Here is a 20,386-nt window from a genome sequence, read left to right on the forward strand (position 1 = left end):
GGTGAGGAGGTGGACAGTGGTGGTGGTAGTGGTGGGTTGCTGAGGTGCTCAGAGACTGGACTGGTGGTAGGTGGTTTTGACATTTGCTGCTGCTGGCATGACAATTGTTAAAAGCGTAAACAACGCTCAATTCACTTTAGTTGGAGTTTGAACTGTCGGTCGAGTTAAACAGACTGTGAAGAAATTGTTTTAATTCAAAATAACTGACTAGTGTGAAGTTATGAAGAATACTCAGTGGTTTTCCTGTCAGCTAGCTCGCTAGCCAAGTGTCGTTGCAGCAGCAACAACAACAACGCCAGAGCAATGCTGTCTTTTATCTGTTGTGGTGAGTGTAAGTTACATGTTTTTATAGTTAAATACCGCTTGTATAGTTCACTTTTACCATTTAAACCTCAGTTGCATCTCGCTGATACAAACGGACCTAGCGTTTAATCTTTACAAGCAGCTTAGTTTTCCTGTTGAGTGAAACATGGATTAATCTCTAGTTGTTCTCTCAGAACTGACCTGCGTTTAACATCCTGCTTTGCTTTGTAAGTCTTTTTTCTGTCATGCAGGTCGATAAGTTTTGTGAGAAAAGAACAGCACATGCATTTATGTATTTAGTTCAGTTTGCAGGTGATAAACCACATGTAGTCTGTTAACACTGTACGTTTGACAGTTGGTTGAGGTCAGCATGGAGCTAATGTCATCACACTTTAATCTAATTTATCCTTTTTATGAATTAGTGGAATAACTACCTTCTAATTCAAATTTGCAGTATTAATTACTGGAAGTATTGATTGCTTATAAAGGAAACATTTGCAGTGCCTTTTAATAATATGACAAAAAAAATACCATATGACATAAAAAATAATGTGCTTCATATGGAAAGTGATTGCTCAGCCTTTCCTTTGTTTCTGTTAAGCCTCAAAGTCAAAGTGGCTGCGGAGGACAAATGCCTCCTTGTCTGCCTCTTTCACATGGGCTGCATATGAATTTATCTTTGGTTTTTATTTGATATGTGGACTTTGAATCACGTCAGGAATCTGTATTTGTTTCACATGGATTGCACATTGATAGGTGTTTTAAGTTTACTTCTTGATTTGGGTGCCTCCAGATGCTCATTAATGCTGTTTATGTGGATGTTTTTGCGTCCTCCTCCTCCTCAGCCTTCATTCCCTTAGTGTTGACCTTTACCCCATATGAAGCAGCCACACTTGGCTCTCATGTCAGCTGTTACAGACAGGCTGTTTATGGGACACTGGGTGGGACATGTAGCCTGCCAGGTCCTCCTGGCACAGTAACCTGCTTAGCTGTCTTGATTCACTGATTTGTAAGAATCACAGTCAAGAAGACTGTGAATATGACAAATTCTAATCATTGGTCATTATATGATTTTAATTGGTTTACTAAATATTACTTTACTTTTTAATAATTAATATTATACTTTTTGCACTTTAGTAGTATAGATGTTGTCCTCTTAGAATTGAACTGATATAAAAGTGAGAACTTCTGTCTGTTTTTTCTCTTTTTTCTAACCCACAGATCTTATCTCAAATTACCCAGAGTGCCCCTGTCCTGAGAGGGCTTCTGATCCTCACCTCAAGATAAATGTCCTTGGACTAGAATAGTACACTGAGAGCAATGCTATATACCATAATATTTTCTCAATTCACCTAACTCTAATGGCAAAGACAACGAATTGAAAAACATCTGATAAAGATGCATATATTGGTCGATACTCATGCAAAGTATGTACTGATGACAGTTTTAAATAGGCTCACTCATATTAGCATATCAAGCTATTACTTGATAATACGACATTACTGATATGTTTGCAATAAATTAATCTGGATCGATATATTGAGTTCTGCCTACAGTACTCTTGTTTTTTGTGTGGTCAAAAAGATATGTCATAGTTATCCTGCTCTTTTTAAAGAGTAATCCACTGATTTAGTATTGTACTCCCATGACATTGTCAGACTCATGATGTGCATTTTACAAAAAAAAAGTAATCCATACACCAGAGATTTCATCTTTTTTTATTCAACACATTCTTCTTCCTCATCAAAACCTTACGCCTACATTACCCACAATACAGCTCAACTCAAGCCATTCGACAGATTTCGATGTGTTGTTTTGAGCTGCTGGTCTCAAGCAGAGATGGGGAGCAGGCTACAGAGGTCTGGTTGTTTTCAAACTTGTAGTTTTCAGCCCAACCAATGCTGACTCAAGTGACATCACTTGAGGCAATTTATCAGATTTTGCACAGCTCCCTCTGGAGCCACAAAAGTCTTTATGGCATATGCAGCAGTAGGACCTGTGAACAAATTTTGTGTAAATTGGATGGAGTTTCCCTTTAAGATGTGTAGATGTTATTTTCATCTCTGGTATAAATTATAATCATTGTTATTGTTCTTGTTGCAGTCACAGGAGGATGTCTGAATGTTCCCGTTCGCAGTTTTGGGATTAATCCTATGGATATTTTTGCTGCTGTGGAGGATTAATACCAAGACAGTAGTGATGCATGTGAAAGGAGAGGGATCTCTGTCTGGCTGTGGTCCCCCAGCAGCCGAGGAAGACATGTCTGCTACACACACTCCTCATCCAGACGAACATTTCCTGTCAATAGTACCCACTACCTCAACACACAATGAGAACAACAGTCCTCTGGCTAACAGTGCCTCTGCAGGTCTTGACATCAAAACAGTGGACTCTGAGGCTCCACAGTCTTCCTCTGAAGTAAATTCAGAGCTGTCATCGTTGCCACCGGCCACCCAGAAAACTTACAAATCCAATGTGCCAAAGTTCAGCTCAGGGCCCCAGGCGAGGGAACGCCTGAAGTTCATTCTTGGAGCATCAGAGGATAACTCCTCAGACGAGGAGCCTCTTGTCACCAAACCTCCAAGTGGTACATCTCAGCCTCTGAGTTCCACCCTGAAAACTTCCCCTCAGCAGGCGTCCTCTGCAGTCCCGCAGTCCAGCTCCTCAGGCATCAAGTAAGTTTTTATTTAAGCAAATTTAATGTCAACTATCTAGGGCCTGGCCTTTTTTCAGCACTAGGTCATGTGACTATTCATAGGTGAAATGCTTCTACTTGCCCTGTCTCCACGAGCTGTGCATTATCACCTGACTGCATTATGTGTTATTGTCACATGCCAAACACCTCGGTTCTATTATTGGAACAAGAACTTCAACCAGTGACTTTGAAACCTGTGGTGTGACTCCAGGTCACAACACAGCAAACAAAAACACTTAGACACTAATTTTTTTTGCTCGTTATTTTTGGTCACGGTTGGCATAGTTGAGTTATTTTTTAAACCCAGTGATGGTATACGATATGATGGAGGATCAGAGGATTTGTTTAGTGCACACAGCTACGTGTTCAACTTTACAGGCTTAGTTGGATTGACTCGTGCATAAAGTTATGTGTGCTGGCTTGACTTGTGGGAATCATCATGAAAGGCAGAGAGGTAAGAGAATTTCCTCTGCAGGTTAGAAGCATTTCCCGGAGTTCAAAGGAATATGCACCTTTAAAAAAAAAATAAAAGAAATGTTTGTATGTGGGTGCAAGGTTTTAGTTTTTCCATATCCAGATCTTTGACTACAGATTTTGTCTGGATACTTGTTTCCTTCCTTTGTAAATGAAGTAGAATGAATCCTTTTGTGCTGGTGTTGGCCTCAGCTGTGTGTGTATTTGTAATGAACAGCCTGTGATCTGTCACAGGGGATCTGTTGATATTTTGCTGCACATGTGGGAGGGGAGAGGGAGGGAGCGCCTCAGAGGAAGCACTTTTTAACAGTCTCTTTTTTTGGCCTTAAATGTTGAAATTAATTTTTACTACTAACTAATGAAGAACAATAAGGTTGGCTGTATCATGGAGGAGAAAGACTGCCAAAGTCTCAGCTTGTTCCCATATCTCCGAAGGCAAGTCCCATTAAGATGTTTCATACTGTTGTTTGTAATTTGATACGTTCGCTGCAGGGTTTGTTCTTTGGACAGTTATCACAGGCTTTATCTCAGAGCAGCAGGAATAACACAAAATGATGCACAGTTACTTTGTGGTAAAATTCAGCAAATGCCGTAGCAACTCCTGCAGACATATTTTTTAACAGGAAGATTCGCTTGTGTGGTTGTTATGTAACCGTACAGAGCTTGTCTTGGCACATATAAGTTTGAGGAAATAAAAAAAAAACGCTCCAACAATGTGTACTCGCTGGTGGGGGGAGGTGTAAAACAGACCCGAGGACTGGTGACATCATGAAACGGGATAGTAAAAGGCTGTTTTAACACAACTGACTTGTCCCGAAGTCATGTTTCTAAATAGATACTTAGATACTGTGTCTTATTAAAATTCACCCTGTCACATCATGCACCATGTGCTGGAAAAAGATCAGAATAAAAGTGAACTGAAAGTGCATGACACAGACCTGGAAAAGGTTATCAAAAACTAGCTCAATAACCAAGTGCAATCTGTATTTCCACAGTGAACAGTACAATACAGAGCTAAGTTTAAAGTTCATATCAGCCCGGGCAGAATTGCACTCCAACACCACAATATAGCTCACCAATGCAACGCAGTTGTTTCTCAATGATATCTTAACAGGGCACAGAATTACTATGAAGGTACAAGTGGCTTGTGGTGCAATTGCAGTGAGACATTGGAATGAGCAGGACAGATAGTGATGGTATGTAAATTACCTCATGCTATTGCACCATTTATTCAATTTGTGTATAGCAAAGCATGAAAAAATGCTTTGCCTTTATTGTCTTAACTTGGTGGTATTTGTAATGGTAAAGGATTTCAAACGGTAAAATAATCACCCCAGTGTGTTCAGTTTTACTACTTTAATGATGTAGCTGCTCTTTTAATCTTGCAAGAATCTATAGTCAAACAGTAAACCATTAGATAATCCACTTTTGTAGCATAAAAATGGAGCCTGTGATTCTAGCCCTAAACTTGCCAACAGCTTGAGCTGTTTTATGTGATTACATGATTATACCGAATTTAAAACCCAGCACAACAAAGAGGTACATTTCCTTGCTCGTGGTCTCTGCAGTATCGAGTGTTAGAAAGACTTGTAGACTCCAGTGAAATCAATAATTATCAGTAATTATTATCACTGACTGCTATGTATAATATGTATAACTAATACTGCCTCATGGATATAGGTGTCTGTTTAAACCTGCCTGGTGCATTTGAAATAATTTTGAATATATGTTTATCAATTATTACTTCTGCTGTGACTGTTGGAATCTGCCTTGTACACCTGTTGCATGACTGGGCTAAGGTGCAAGTCTGTATGACACATTTACTTTTATTGACTTTGCGGTGGTGAACAACTGATAAAAAGGGACACTAAGACTGATAGTATTGGTCTAATTTCTGACACAAATAGTTTGTTGAAATTACATGTTCCTGTGAAGAGCAGTGGTTAAGTGTCAATTTGAAGATAAGGTCAGAAATGAATGGGATGGTCTACAGTTTGTGTTTGCCTGTTGCAGAGACGGGCTGAACTTTGACTTGAGTTTTTGATTTTGAGTCCTCCTTGTTTACTTCTTGTTATCATGTAGCTTCTTAACAGGTCACGATTATGGCTGTTGAGGAGCACTGTAATCTGTGTCTGTCTTGCTTGTCTGGGTGTGGCATTATGGAGGATGATTTCAGGCTTTTGTTTTCTGTCTTATTTAATATATGTTGCAGCTAATATACAAAACAGAGTAGACCCAGGTAACTGTTTTGCTGTGCTATTGAGCAGGACAACTAACCACGAGCTCTCCCCTCCAGGCCTAGCATGTCAGGTCCTCACTTGGTGAAAAAAGGACGTGAACACAGAAAGATGGATCTACAGAGGGACTTCACTGTGGCCTCTCCTGCTGAGTTTGTCACCCGATTTGGTGGCAACCGTGTTATTGAAAAAGTAAGAAAGATAATCCTTCCTGTATTTTTGAATCTCTTATTTTTCATTAATTAATGACATTGCAGAATTTTCCAATTTCTGTCTGTCTTAAGTGCTACTCAAGAGGCTTTTGTCTCTGTCACAGGTGCTGATAGCAAACAATGGCATTGCTGCAGTCAAATGTATGCGTTCTATCCGTCGCTGGTCCTATGAAATGTTTCGCAATGAGAGGACCATCCGCTTTGTGGTCATGGTAACCCCAGAAGACTTGAAAGCCAATGCAGGTAATTGTTAGCTTGAGCCTTATCTTTTTATTTTTTATTACCCAGCAGTTATCTGGGTGTGCGTTAGAGGAAAACACTGGAAACTGTGTCTTAACTGAGAGTCAGCTGTTTCAAGTGATTCCCTGTGAACCCTTACTGAATAAATATTCAACTGTTATGTGTTACTCTTTTTCCCTTGTAGAATACATTAAAATGGCAGACCATTATGTGCCTGTACCTGGTGGGCCCAACAATAACAACTATGCCAATGTAGAGCTCATAGTGGACATTGCAAAAAGAATCCCAGTCCAGGTACGTTTCAACATTTACACATCTGTGTCTTGTGGCCTGTGAGTTAAACCTTTCCTCTTTGACCTGTTAATAAAAAACTGTGATAAAGGATTTTTCTGTCGGTTTGTTTATTACTCTTTACAGGCTGTGTGGGCCGGCTGGGGCCATGCCTCAGAAAATCCCAAACTGCCTGAGCTCCTGAACAAAGCAGGAATATCATTCTTAGGTACATATATATAAAGATGTTTTAAAATGCAGAATATTTGCATTATTTTTATTTGGCTCATTTATACCTGTGTCACATCTCTTTGTTTAATGATGATTAACGTATCTGCCAGGGCCATCCAGTAAAGCCATGTGGGCTCTAGGGGATAAGGTGGCTTCCTCCATTGTGGCCCAGAGTGCTGACATTCCCACACTACCATGGAGCGGATCAGGTGATGCATTTACCTCCACACACTGTCTCTTTCACAATGTGGGGTAGGACATATTGTGCTGTCTGCACAGGGTATGGACTCCCCGATGTGATATGTGTTGTATGTCTGTACAGTACAAAGACTCAATGTCAACATCTGGCAGTGTTTTAATGTTCTTACTTGGTGTGTCATTGTGCTCCAGGTCTGAGAGTGAACTGGGCGGAGGAGGACCAAGGACTGGGCAATGTGATCAGTGTTCCTCCAGAGGTGTATGGAAAGGGCTGTGTTCATGATGTAGATGACGGACTGGCAGTAAGCATATTAAGCAAAGTCATCTTAATAATATCTACACATTCGCTTCATTTTTCCTCAAATTATTCCCTTCAAGCAAGTGTCTTTTGATAAGTTATATTTTATGTGTTGTTTCTTTGCAGGGAGCTGAGATAATTGGTTATCCAGTTGTTATCAAGGCCTCTGAGGGTGGTGGTGGAAAGGGTATCCGGAAAGTAGAAAGTTCTGAGGATTTTCCGAGTTCCTTCAGACAGGTTTCTGGTTTACATTTTATAGCCTAATGACTGATTTCTATGTAATTTAGCCCTGACTTTATACAGTTGAATTAGATGTAATTCTTCTCTAATTCCTTTGAGTTCAGGTTCAGACAGAGGTACCCGGGTCACCCATCTTCATCATGCAGCTGGCTCAGCATGCGAGACACCTTGAGGTTCAGATACTGGCTGATGAGTATGGAAATGCCATCTCTCTGTTTGGACGAGACTGCTCCATCCAGAGAAGGCACCAGAAGATCATAGAGGAGGCTCCTGCCACCATAGCTGCTCCCTCAACATTCGAGCAAATGGAACGGGTTAGTTCACATCACTGCATGCATGTCTTGTCCCATTCTAATTAACTCAGCTTTACATTTAGTCTCCTCTTTCCTGTTTGGGCCAGTATGCAGTGCGTCTGGCCAAGATGGTGGGCTATGTGAGTGCAGGTACTGTGGAGTATCTCTTCTCTGAAGACGGAAATTTCCACTTCCTGGAGCTGAATCCTCGCCTGCAGGTTGAACATCCCTGTACAGAGATGATCGGAGATGTGAACCTACCTGCTGCCCAGCTTCAGGTAAACCTCTGTCAGCGGACACTGGCTCAACAATTATTATACCACAGCAGCAGAATTATTCCTCATGCATCTAAGAAGAATATAGCTACAGATTAAAGCCTGCTGTTAAAACTCAGTGTTTCATCTCTGATAGATTGCGATGGGAATCCCCCTTCATAGAATTAAGGACATCCGCTTGTTTTATGGAGAAACTCCATGGGGTGACACCATCGTTAACTTTGAGACTCCGTACTGCATACCAAGTCCAAGAGGGCACGTCATAGCTGCTCGCATCACCAGTGAGAACCCTGATGAGGTAGAGTCCCAATTTCATCAACACTCAAAACACAGTTTTGTCAACATACTTTTAACTTGCATAAACCCTCTTGTCATCCTTTTGCCATCACTCACAGGGATTCAAGCCTAGTTCTGGCACCGTGCAGGAGCTGAACTTCCGCAGCAGTAAAAACGTGTGGGGTTATTTCAGTGTGGGTGCGACTGGTGGTCTGCATGAATTTGCAGACTCACAGTTTGGACACTGTTTCTCCTGGGGCGAGAACCGTGAAGAAGCCATTTCGTAAGCCTGTTTTAAAAAAAAAAAAAAAAAAAAAAAAAATTTATGAGGCCAATACGTATGATATTTAGAAATTATAGCTGTTGGGTGTGAACCCTGAGGCAACAGGCAGTAAAGCTAATCTGCTCCAATGCTGCAACTCCCTAAAATGTAATAAAACTAAAATGTTGAAATGCAATGACCTGCCAATCATACAATAAAATCTTAGAAGACAAAAATGCTATATACTTTTGCAACTAATGCAGTTGTCTTACATTTTTCAGTGTTATTCAAAATATTTTATAATAACATAGTAATAACATAAAACATATCATAATAACAATGTTATATGTTATGTATGTTTTTTGAAGGAAGTGTAAGAAACGTTGGCTAAATTCTATAGTTAAAACATGATAAATCATTATTATAAATTATTCATTATACATTTGTTCATCAAGTGTAACATTTGCCATATGCTTCAGGAACATGGTGGTGGCTATGAAAGAGCTGTCTATCAGAGGTGACTTCAGGACAACGGTTGAATACCTCATTAAGTTACTAGAGACAGAAAGCTTCAGAAACAATGACATTGACACTGGCTGGCTGGATCATCTGATTGCAGAGAAAGTGCAGGTAAGACACTGAACCTGATGGCCAGACCTTTGTGTGGTTTCTATGTTTTATTGGATCATTTGAGCCCCTTGCTCTTTCTGCAGGCAGAGAGACCAGACACCATGCTGGGTATCGTCTGTGGGGCTTTGCATGTTACTGATGCCAGCTTCAGGAAGAGCATGTCTGACTACCTACATTCCCTGGAAAGGTCAGTAGACACAGTCCCTTCTTATTAATGTCTCACAACAATTCTTACTCATATAATTTGACTTTTAAGAACATTCTCTGCTGCATCCTTAGAGGCCAAGTCCTGCCTGCAGCCAGTCTCCTCAACTCTGTCAATGTGGACCTTATATATGAAGGAGTCAAGTTCTGCCTCAAGGTATCTGCTTTATTCCCTTCACAAGTTCCTCATTTGACTCAGCCACTTACCTTTTTTAATCAATGAATGATCACTGTCTCTGCTTGCAGGTGGCTCGCCAGTCCCCAACAACTTATGTCATCATGATGAACGGCTCCAACATTGAGATAGATGTTCACAGGCTGAGCGACGGAGGTCTTCTGTTGTCCTACGATGGCAGCAGCCACACCACCTACATGAAAGAGGAAGTAGACAGGCAAGACTGTGACTGTGTACAAAACACTTTCTTAACTTCCTTCCTTTTTTTATCTGTTTACTCGTTTCTAATGTTACTTAAACCCTGCAGCTACCGCATCACTGTTGGCAATAAGACCTGTGTATTTGAGAAGGAGAAGGATCCCACGGTGCTAAGGTCGCCCTCTGCTGGCAAACTGCTGCAGTACGTAGTTGAGGATGGGGGTCATATCGTTGCAGGAGAGACTTATGCTGAGATTGAGGTGACTTTGAGAGATTTGGGCAAAATGTACAGTGCCTGTGATTTCATGAGTCAATGCCTTGTCTTTTGGTATTTTCTTGACTGGCTGTTTGTGCTGTTGATTCAGGTGATGAAGATGGTGATGACTCTGACTGTGCAGCAGTCTGGTTGCATCCACTTTGTCAAGAGACCTGGAGCAGTACTGGAGCATGGCTGTGTGGTGGCACATATGGACCTGGATGACCCCAGCAGTATACACAGGGTAGATTATTCCAAATCACTGGATATCTTAGTTGTTTCTAACACTTTCTAACACATTCTGATGTCCAGATCTAACTCAGATATTATATTGCATGTGCACACTGTTGGTTGTTTAAGTCCGGTTGGAGAACAAAAACATTCTCTTCTTTTTAATTTCAGATAATATTTGTGCTTTCCCATTTCCCTCTCTGTCATAGGTGGAGCTCAACACAGCCACACTTCCACCCCAGCAACCGTTGCCCATGGTTGGGGAAAAGCTTCACCAGGTGTTCCACAGTGTGCTTGAAAACCTGGTTAAAGTCATGGATGGCTACTGCCTGGAAGAACCTTACTTCAGCAGCAAGGTACAGACTTTCTGCCACTGCAGGTTTCTGAACTACAGACATTAGTACGTTTTATTGACTCAATGAGCATGTTTGGGTTTGCGTGTTCACCTCTGCAGCTGAAACAGTGGGTGGCTACCCTGATGAAGACTCTAAGAGACCCCTCCCTGCCGCTGTTGGAACTCCAGGAGATCATGACCAGCGTGGCCGGTCGTATTCCACCGAGTGTTGAGAAAGACATCCGTAAAGTCATGGCTCAGTATGCGAGCAACATCACCTCTGTCCTCTGCCAGTTCCCCAGTCAGAGGGTAAAAGCCACGCAACAACACAGTGCTGGTTGAACTTGTGCCACATAGCTAGTTCTTTAAAGGCTCTTGCCAGTGTATTATAATGATGTTTATATTATATTATTTTATTTCAGATTGCAAATATTCTAGACAGCCATGCAGCGACCCTACAGAGGAAGTCTGACCGAGAGGTTTTCTTCATGAACACTCAGAGTATTGTACAGCTGGTACAGAGGTTTGTTTTTTCATTTTTGTCACATGCAGATTGTGCAGCAGTAATAACATAAATGAATGATATTGGTATTGCATTGACTGACACATGCTCTGTTCAGGTATCGCAGTGGAATCCGTGGTTATATGAAGTCTGTGGTTCTCGATCTGCTGAAGCGCTACCTGCAAGTAGAGATGCAGTTTCAGCAAGGTGACATTAATACTCTTTCAGTTTTAGATGACAGCTCTAAATGTGGCGTTTTCTTTATTGTGAGTGCAGTTGAGCTTTAGTTGAAATACTTTTGCTCTTTTTCTCCCAAACAGCTCACTATGACAAGTGTGTGATCAACCTGAGAGAGCAGCACAAACCTGACATGAGTCCCGTCCTGGAGTACATCTTCTCTCATGCCCAGGTCTCCAAGAAGAACGTCCTGGTCACTATGCTCATAGTAAGACTTTCACTGACGTGGACGCATTGATCATTCTCTCTACGTGAATTCTTTGTGATGTGATGTATGTCTTTGACTGTGTGTAGGACCAACTGTGTGGAAGAGATCCCACCCTGGCAGATGAGCTGATGGTTATTCTGAATGAACTCACACAGCTCAGCAAGATGGAAAATTCAAAGGTGGCCTTGAGAGCCAGACAGGTAAGACTACATCTCACTTAGACATGTGCTGTTTATTTAGAATATATAGTTTAAGCACAATGATCTGCCAGGCGCGATACCTCAAATTGTGTTTAAGTGATATTTTTTGAGAAATTTAAAGAAATTACACAATTTTTTTTCCCGTCAGATTATTCTTGCTGTATATATTGATATTATCTTTATAAATCTCTCATAGGTCTTGATTGCCTCCCATTTACCATCATATGAACTGAGACACAACCAGGTGGAATCCATCTTCCTGTCAGCCATCGACATGTACGGCCACCAGTTTTGCCCAGAGAACTTGAAGGTTAGCCGTGTATGGAAACACATTCACTGTGATCATCCATTTTTAGCAGCAGGTCAAATTAATTCTACTTGTTTTCATTTCCCACAGAAACTCATTCTCTCCGAAACCTCCATTTTTGATGTTTTGCCCAATTTCTTCTATCACGCCAATCAAGTTGTATGCATGGCTGCTTTGGAGGTATGGTTAGTGGATTCACACCGATGGATTTCTTTCTTGTGCATTTTTATCTCTCAGTCAGTGAGAATGACGTGTTCTGTCTTGACTCTCAGGTGTATGTGCGCAGAGGTTATATCGCCTACGAGCTAAATAGCATCCAGCATCACCAGCTGCAGGATAGAACGTGCGCTGTAGACTTCCAGTTCATGTTGCCATCATCACATCCAAACAGGTAACATGTTGCCCTCTCTAAACTGAACTGCAAAGTCTCTTCAGCCACAGACGAATGGCGCATTATCATCTAATTTTTATATTGACCACCAGAACTGGACACATATCGCTTCAACACATATTGCCGACCTTTAACTTGTGGTGATGACAGAATGGGCTTTAACTGATAGAGCAGCTTTTCATTACACCAAATAAAACTTGTTATAAAGATAAAGAGATATATATAGTTCATTTTCAGGCTCACATGAAGAAATCCAGGCTTATTAAGTGTCCCTCAGCTCTCAGGCATCATTTCGCTTAAATTGTCCTGACTTATCATTAAACATTATTTCAGTATACATTATAGTCACCCTCAGTATAGTGGTACAGGTGCAGGGCGATCTATAAACCACTGCTGTAACAGCTTATGGCTAACTGTGAGTGCAGTGTTTTTTTTCCCCACTGGACATTAATATGAATGTGCAAAGCATAAGAAAGTGCTTATATCTAATCATAATGCCTAAAGCTAGAAGTGCAGTTTGATCCGCTGCTAATATTCACCTGTCAATCATCTTATTTCAGAGGGAGCAGCCCTACTCTGAACAGGTAGAGTAAAGCTCCTCCCAGCCAGCCAAACCTCCCGATCGTGTGTACAATGCATGCTGGATGCACTGTGTTGCTTTTTCCCTCCGTCCTGTGAAACCAGAAAGATTTGCTTAAGGACTCCTCTAACAAGTCCTTCCTAATTCACTGTTTATCTGAGCTTCTCCATATTTTTTGTTGCTTCTTTCTACTTTTAAAGCAATATTGAGCTTTTTGACAGGAACATCTTTTATTTATTTCATGTTCCTCTTAAAAACTTCAAGCCTGAGATTTAAATGACTGCCACCGAATGGGGAGCCTGTATTCTCCAGCACCAGATTTTGATTCTTGATTTGCAACTCTCAGTCGGATATGGTAACAATTGTTCTCGATAACAACAATTCACAATTCCCTTTCAATTCAATACATGAAATGCACATATCACCTCTGTGTAATTATAATATAAATAGATAAGAACAATCCAGACTTGCTTTAATTGCTCTCTATACCAGTATTTGTACTCTTGGCTGTTCAGTGTTTCTTCCTAAAGCAAAGCTTTCTATGTGATCATTCAGTGGTCCTATCTTGCTGTCACTACCTGTGTGTGTCTCTTTTTCAGGGTTCCTGTGCCAGTGAATGGATCAGGCCAATTTAAAATGAGGCGGCAGGGCAGTGAGCTCTTCCTGGAGGGAGCTTTGTCTCCACCCTGCCAACGCATGGGTGCCATGGTGGCTTTCCAGTGTTTTGATGACTTCAAAAGGTCACTTTTAACTATTTATTAATGCCAAAGATATGTAGATCAAAGTACAAATAAGATTTTCATGTTGATGCGTTACTTTTTCTTTTGCAGGAATTTTGATGAAGTTCTCTCCAGCTTCGCTGAACCACTGTTGGAGAGTGCTCCGTTCTCAGAGTCCTGCTCCAATCTCTATGAGGAGGAGAACTGCAAGGTGAGGGCTGAGTACAGGTCACTGGCTTACGAATAAAAAGGCCGTTTTCATCTGTGTCTCTGCAGCCATTTAGTTTCTCTTCCATCCCCCACAGAATACAAAGGAGAACCCAATCCACATCATTAATGTGTCCATAAAAACAGCAGACACAGAGGATGATGACGCCTTGGTCACAGCCTTCACTGCCTTCGCCCAGTCAAAGGTCAGTTTCCAGATGTAAGTTAACACATGGCTGATTCTTATGACTGTGTATTAATGAAATGAATATGATGTATTTTATTTTATTTTTTTACAGAGAGCAATCCTGTTTGAGTATGGAATCAGGAGAATCACATTTTTGATTGCACAGAAGGTAATTCAGCAAGTGAACTATTTTTATTAGACCCACTATTATCACCCGTACATATGTATATAATATTCATTTTTAAAGAACTCCATGAAGCCATAAATGGCTCTTTTCTCTTCAGTGTTTTTGACCAAATTTCAACTTGTGTTTTTGATGTACAGTAGATCATACATGGCCTTCATATGAAAACACACAACTTACTTGTTACTGTGCTAAAACTAAAGAGAATGAATCAGTGTCTCATTTGAAGTTTTTTTCTATACATTCTGCTACTTCCAATGCATTTGTAATGCGTCTAGCTTTCATGATAGAGAATATTAAAATCTTTATTTACTCTTTTAAAAACTGTTTGTGCTGCTTTATACCGCTGGTTGGCGACCCTTTTAAAGCTTAATGAACTTAATGAAAATAGATATAACAGATAGTCTGCTCCTAGCATAGCTGTCCTCTCAACCTTTTATGAATCGTATTATCCATATCCCAGTCAGTAACACTGCACAATGTAGCCATGTACCTTTTTGCTCTCTCATTATTCTTCTTTTTAAATTTCACTTTGACAGAGAGAATTTCCCAAGTTCTTCACTTTCAGAGCGAGGGACGGGGTGAGTGCTTAGTAACCTGGATACAATTAATGAGCCGACATGCTGCTGTCTGAGGAGATGATGACCGCCCTCTCTCTGTGCTTCTCCTCAGTTCCAGGAAGATCGCATTTACCGCAATCTGGAGCCAGCTTTAGCGTTTCAGCTGGAGCTCAACCGCATGAGGAACTTTGACCTTACAGCTGTTCCCTGTGCCAACCACAAGATGCACTTATACCTAGGTGCTGCCCGTGTTCAGGAGGGTACTGAAGTCACTGACTACCGCTTCTTCATTCGAGCTATTATCCGCCACTCAGATCTCATTACAAAGGTAAGCTGTTTGATTGCTCGAGTAAAGATTCTACCTGATGTTTGCAGTAACACACAACTAAAATCTGCCTGTATACACAACCAGGAGGCCTCCTTTGAATACCTTCAGAACGAGGGAGAACGTCTTCTACTGGAGGCCATGGATGAGCTGGAGGTGGCCTTCAGTAACACTAGTGTCCGCACAGACTGCAACCACATCTTCCTCAACTTTGTCCCAACTGTCATCATGGACCCTTCCAAAGTCAGTGTCCAGCACATGCTGTGTACGCTAACTTAGTCAAATCTTATCATAATTGCTTTTATCAGAATACATGGCAAATTTATTTCATCTACAGCAAAACAGAGTCTTTTTTTATGACGTTTATATCGACATTCTCTACATTTTCACGTCTTTCTTTCACTTATTTTTGGTTAATACCTTAGGTGTGACTCCTATAAATGTTTTTACTGTTCAAACAGTAGATGTGATGCTAATGTTTTGTTGGGATTTTAACTAAGTAACTAATTTTAACTAAGTTCACATTCATCGAACTAATTGAATCTTAAAAATATATATGATTCAACACTCAGTTGTCTCTTTAACATCCTCGTTCTCTTCTTGGGGACCATCAGATAGAAGAGTCTGTCCGCTCCATGGTGATGCGCTATGGCAGCCGTCTTTGGAAGCTGCGTGTCCTGCAGGCCGAGCTGAAGATCAACATCCGCCTGACGCCAACAGGAAATGCCGTTCCTATCCGCCTGTTTCTCACTAATGAGTCCGGCTATTATTTGGACATCAGCCTGTACAAGGAAGTCAACGACCCAAGTTCTGGACAGGTGAGGACAGTGGACAGAAGAAGCCCATTTGAAGATTTTCATGTTATGTTGCAGGGTATTTGTTCTGTGTGTGTATTTTTATGACTGCTTTTTTATGGTCATATGAATAACTTCATTCACCTCATCATCTTTGCCTTTGCAGATCATGTTCCAGTCATATGGGGACAAGCAGGGTCCTCTGCATGGCATGCTGATCAACACTCCCTATGTGACCAAAGACCTGCTGCAGGCCAAACGCTTCCAGGCTCAAACTCTGGGCACTACATATGTCTATGACTTCCCTGAGATGTTCAGACAAGTACTGCTAACTCACTGAATTAAACTTATTTCTTTCTTTAATTTTCCAAAGGTGTCTGACTCAACTGAAAATCTTCTTTTAGGCACTATTAAAGCGTTGGGGTCCAGGGGACAAATGCCCTCAAGACGTGCTGATGTGCACTGAGCTGGTTCTGGACCCACAAGGTCGACTGGTGCAGATGAACCGCCTGCCTGGAGATAATGACGTATGATATATTTTTTAAACAATTTACATGAACTTCTACACTCTTAATTAATTCTCACTCAGTGTGATGATACTGATAACCACTATAACCTCTCCACCAGGTGGGAATGGTCGCCTTTAGGATGAAGATGAAGACTCCAGAGTGCCCAGAGAGCAGAGACATCATTGTCATCTGTAATGACATCACTCACATGATCGGCTCGTTTGGTCCTCAGGAGGATGAGCTGTTCCTCAGGGCATCTGAGCTGGCTCGGGCTGAGGGCATCCCTCGCATTTACATCGCAGCCAACAGTGGCGCACGCATCGGCCTCGCTGAAGAAATCAAACACATGTTCCAGGTGGCGTGGATTGACCCCAATGACCCCTACAAGGTAACCTCTGAGATATGTTTCTCATCACATTTGCACTTTGTGGTCGTAGAAGAAAAATGAACCACAGGGAATGGCAATATCGTTCTGCAGGGCTTCAAGTACCTCTACCTGACACCTCAGGACTACACACGCATCAGCTCCACCAACGCTGTTCACTGTCACCATGTAGAGGAAGGTGGAGAGTCCAGGTACATTCTCTATACTTATGAAGTAAACACTGTCAGCTAACTGAAATATATGACACCCATAACTTTTCTCTTTGGGATAATAGAGATTTGTTGATAATACCGACATGCCCATCCGTTACAGGTACATCATCACTGACATCATCGGGAAAGATGAAGGTCTCGGTGTTGAGAACCTGCGAGGTTCTGGCATGATCGCTGGAGAATCTTCTCAGGCGTATGAGGAGATTATTACAATCAGTATGGTGAGAATCTGGATCTGACTTCTTTCAGCCACCAGGGCCAGTCAACGTCTCTGGGACCTTTTTTAAAGCAGCTTTATGCTTTTGCAGGTGACGTGTCGCGCTATTGGAATTGGAGCCTATCTGGTCCGTTTGGGACAGCGAGTGATCCAGGTGGAAAACTCTCACATTATCCTGACTGGAGCAGGCGCTCTGAACAAGGTTTGCTAGATTAACCCGTCTTGTTTTTAATGAATAAACAGAAATTGTTTGCCAGAAATTGGCTTTTCAATTATGTTAAGGAAATTTTGTTGTGGACATCACAGCCACCATGTTTAGCCCATACTAGGCTGATTTGTTGCAGTTTAATGCAACAGTGAAAACAAACTTTTCCCCATTTTAATGCTTTTTTCCCTTTGTTTTTGAGAACTGAGTTTTTGCAGTGTATTTCAAAATTCCAGCTCCAGATGAGTGACAGTTGGTAGAAAAACTGCTTGAGGCTTGAGGCAAATAATGGCTTTATAGTGTAGCTTTTATACTCCAGTATTTTAACTGAAGAAATCCATGACCATGGTCATTTACGTCCCTGTGTCTGTACAGGTTCTGGGCAGAGAGGTCTACACTTCTAACAACCAGCTGGGAGGAGTCCAGATCATGCACAATAATGGAGTCACTCACACCACTGTGCCAGATGACTTTGAGGGCGTCTTCACTATCCTGCAGTGGCTCTCCTACATGCCAAAGGTTCATATATTGTTACATCCAGATCTACATGCAGTAACTGAACCACATCACTAACTTCTTCCTCTCTCCTCACAGAACAAACACTCCCCTGTGCCTGTTATAGCAACTACAGATCCAGTAGACAGAGAAATAGAATTCGCTCCTACAAAAGCACCGTACGACCCTCGCTGGATTCTGGCTGGGAGACCTCACCCCAGTGAGTTGCAGGATCTAAACTCTGAAACTTTTCTATTAGTTTTCATTAGTGAACCAAATAAATTTCCTTGTTATGAACATTCATTATTGGTGTCTTTAGCGGTGAGAGGTGCCTGGCAGAGTGGATTCTTCGACCACGGTTCTTTCATGGAGATCATGGAGTCTTGGGCTCAGACAGTGGTAGTGGGAAGAGCACGGTAAATCACTTTATACTCAGTGTATACACTATTTGTTAAATGATTATTAAACCTTACACTTGAACTGATTATTAATACTGAATGAATGAATGATACCTGAATGAATACAGGCTAGGGGGAATCCCCCTCGGTGTCATTGCTGTTGAAACACGCACAGTTGAGTTCACTGTCCCTGCCGATCCAGCCAACCTGGATTCAGAATCTAAAGTGAGTAAATCTCTCCACATGTTCACGTCATACATACACAACATAACATACATACACATACATAATAGACTGTGATTCTAAGTAGAAGAGCATTTCACCTCTGCCCGTGTGTTTTTGTGTGTTCTCGTCAGGTTCTGCAGCAGGCGGGCCAGGTGTGGTTCCCAGATTCAGCCTTTAAAACAGCTCAGGCCATTTGCGACTTCAACCGTGAACGGCTGCCTCTCATGGTGTTTGCCAACTGGAGGGGCTTCTCTGGGGGAATGAAGGGTATAGGATGAATACTAAATGTCGCAGAGAAACTGTATAACATACAAGACTTGACGTGACTTCTTATGCCCATTTCTCCCTCAGATATGTATGACCAAATATTGAAGTTTGGGGCCTATATTGTTGATGCCCTGCATGGTTTCCACCAGCCAGTGCTGGTGTACATCCCACCGCATGCTGAGTTGAGGGGAGGGTCCTGGGTGGTGATTGACCCTACCATCAACCCCCTGTGTATGGAGCTCTATGCTGACAGGGAGAGCAGGTACATGAGTTTTAATAGTTATAAAATTGTGTTTCCAACCTAAACAACAGATTTGTGTGATTACAAGTTTGTCTTTTTGTCTGTTCTGCTTTCTCTGTCCAGAGGGGGTGTGCTGGAGGCTGAAGGTACAGTGGAGATCAAATTCAGGAGGAAGGACCTGCTGAAGACCATGAGAAGACTAGATTCAGTCTATGCCAGTCTGGTTGAGCAGCTTGGTAAAAGCTCAACTCATGCAGCCACTTGTATTTCCCTGTTTTCTTTATAATTGCAATATTGCTGGGATATTCATACACACAGAGTGACTCCTCTATTTTCATCAGCTTCCCTGGAGCTGTCTGACAAACAGTGCAAAGAGCTGGAGTCGAAGCTCAAAGCAAGAGAGGAATTCCTATTGCCCATCTACCACCAGGTGGCAGTGCAGTTTGCAGACCTCCATGACACCCCAGGGAGGATGCAGGAGAAGGGTGTCATCACTGTGAGTGAACACTTCATGAACACACTGATGTTAAGTCTGGGAATATGTGTGTAACATAAGGTGCAGAAAATGAAACTGCACTCAGAGGAGAATTAAGCTGCTGTAACATATTTTACAATGGCCTCTTGACAGGATATTTTGGATTGGAAGAATGTGCGGACCTTCTTCTACTGGCGTCTGCGTCGCCTCCTGTTGGAGCAGGTGGTGAAATATGAGATTCTGCAGGCCAACAAGGACCTCGGTGACGGACACATGCAGTCCATGCTGCGACGCTGGTTTGTTGAAACAGAGGGAACAGTCAAGGTATGAAATGACACCAAGAGTTACTTTCTCTGCCAATGCCAAACATGCAATTTAAGTATTGAGTATAGTTTTGAGAATAGCTTTTTGTCTGGTACTGTATGTTTATCTACCATGACACTTGTGAAGTCGTTCTTATTTGTAACCCCTGTATGTGACTGTTAACATGACCAGCAATCATGACATACTGAGAGACTTAAAAGGCTAAAGCCGATTTGTTGCTTGTCTTGGTCATACCCAGTGACAGTTTTAGGTTGTGGATCATAAATCATGAGCCAGTTTTTATTTTTGAGCACTTCATTCTTAAAAACTGAACTGATTAGAAATCTGACGGTGTGTCTGTTTGCATTCCCAGGCTTACCTTTGGGATAATAACCAAGCAGTAGTTGAGTGGCTTGAGAAGCATTTGTCCACAGAGGACGGCACTCGATCAGCTATCCGAGAGAACATCAAGTACTTGAAACGTGAAAACACTTTGAAACACATCCGCAGGTATGCAGACA

The 20,386-nt window shown here is 41.7% G+C and overlaps 1 protein-coding gene across 3 annotated transcripts in view; it reads left to right on the forward strand.

The window, feature by feature from the left end:
- Positions 1 to 20,386, forward strand: part of acacb (acetyl-CoA carboxylase beta) — a 22,027-nt gene continuing 1,641 nt past the window's right edge. Inside the window, exons 1-53 of one of the 3 annotated variants that reach the window (XM_056376140.1) lie at positions 1 to 66; positions 2,407 to 2,978; positions 5,769 to 5,901; positions 6,026 to 6,164; positions 6,346 to 6,455; positions 6,579 to 6,660; positions 6,773 to 6,871; positions 7,053 to 7,162; positions 7,285 to 7,395; positions 7,503 to 7,712; positions 7,799 to 7,969; positions 8,103 to 8,264; positions 8,362 to 8,525; positions 8,984 to 9,134; positions 9,218 to 9,321; positions 9,414 to 9,495; positions 9,585 to 9,730; positions 9,821 to 9,971; positions 10,077 to 10,211; positions 10,408 to 10,554; positions 10,653 to 10,841; positions 10,955 to 11,055; positions 11,153 to 11,241; positions 11,355 to 11,479; positions 11,566 to 11,679; positions 11,876 to 11,989; positions 12,077 to 12,166; positions 12,259 to 12,377; positions 12,938 to 12,961; positions 13,557 to 13,697; positions 13,788 to 13,887; positions 13,982 to 14,089; positions 14,183 to 14,239; positions 14,794 to 14,835; positions 14,927 to 15,142; positions 15,227 to 15,382; positions 15,754 to 15,957; positions 16,100 to 16,255; positions 16,338 to 16,460; positions 16,561 to 16,830; positions 16,921 to 17,018; positions 17,140 to 17,260; positions 17,348 to 17,458; positions 17,837 to 17,980; positions 18,056 to 18,176; positions 18,276 to 18,372; positions 18,483 to 18,579; positions 18,711 to 18,846; positions 18,931 to 19,108; positions 19,211 to 19,323; positions 19,429 to 19,583; positions 19,716 to 19,886; positions 20,239 to 20,375. In XM_056376140.1, coding sequence (XP_056232115.1) covers positions 2,425 to 2,978; positions 5,769 to 5,901; positions 6,026 to 6,164; positions 6,346 to 6,455; positions 6,579 to 6,660; positions 6,773 to 6,871; positions 7,053 to 7,162; positions 7,285 to 7,395; positions 7,503 to 7,712; positions 7,799 to 7,969; positions 8,103 to 8,264; positions 8,362 to 8,525; positions 8,984 to 9,134; positions 9,218 to 9,321; positions 9,414 to 9,495; positions 9,585 to 9,730; positions 9,821 to 9,971; positions 10,077 to 10,211; positions 10,408 to 10,554; positions 10,653 to 10,841; positions 10,955 to 11,055; positions 11,153 to 11,241; positions 11,355 to 11,479; positions 11,566 to 11,679; positions 11,876 to 11,989; positions 12,077 to 12,166; positions 12,259 to 12,377; positions 12,938 to 12,961; positions 13,557 to 13,697; positions 13,788 to 13,887; positions 13,982 to 14,089; positions 14,183 to 14,239; positions 14,794 to 14,835; positions 14,927 to 15,142; positions 15,227 to 15,382; positions 15,754 to 15,957; positions 16,100 to 16,255; positions 16,338 to 16,460; positions 16,561 to 16,830; positions 16,921 to 17,018; positions 17,140 to 17,260; positions 17,348 to 17,458; positions 17,837 to 17,980; positions 18,056 to 18,176; positions 18,276 to 18,372; positions 18,483 to 18,579; positions 18,711 to 18,846; positions 18,931 to 19,108; positions 19,211 to 19,323; positions 19,429 to 19,583; positions 19,716 to 19,886; positions 20,239 to 20,375 — 7,178 coding nt within the window. In that variant the 5' untranslated portion in view covers positions 1 to 66; positions 2,407 to 2,424. The other 2 variants (XM_056376139.1, XM_056376141.1) reach the window with 2 other exon arrangements.

This window comes from Seriola aureovittata, chromosome 5, assembly GCF_021018895.1.
Source record: "Seriola aureovittata isolate HTS-2021-v1 ecotype China chromosome 5, ASM2101889v1, whole genome shotgun sequence".
Lineage (NCBI taxonomy): Eukaryota > Metazoa > Chordata > Actinopteri > Carangiformes > Carangidae > Seriola > Seriola aureovittata.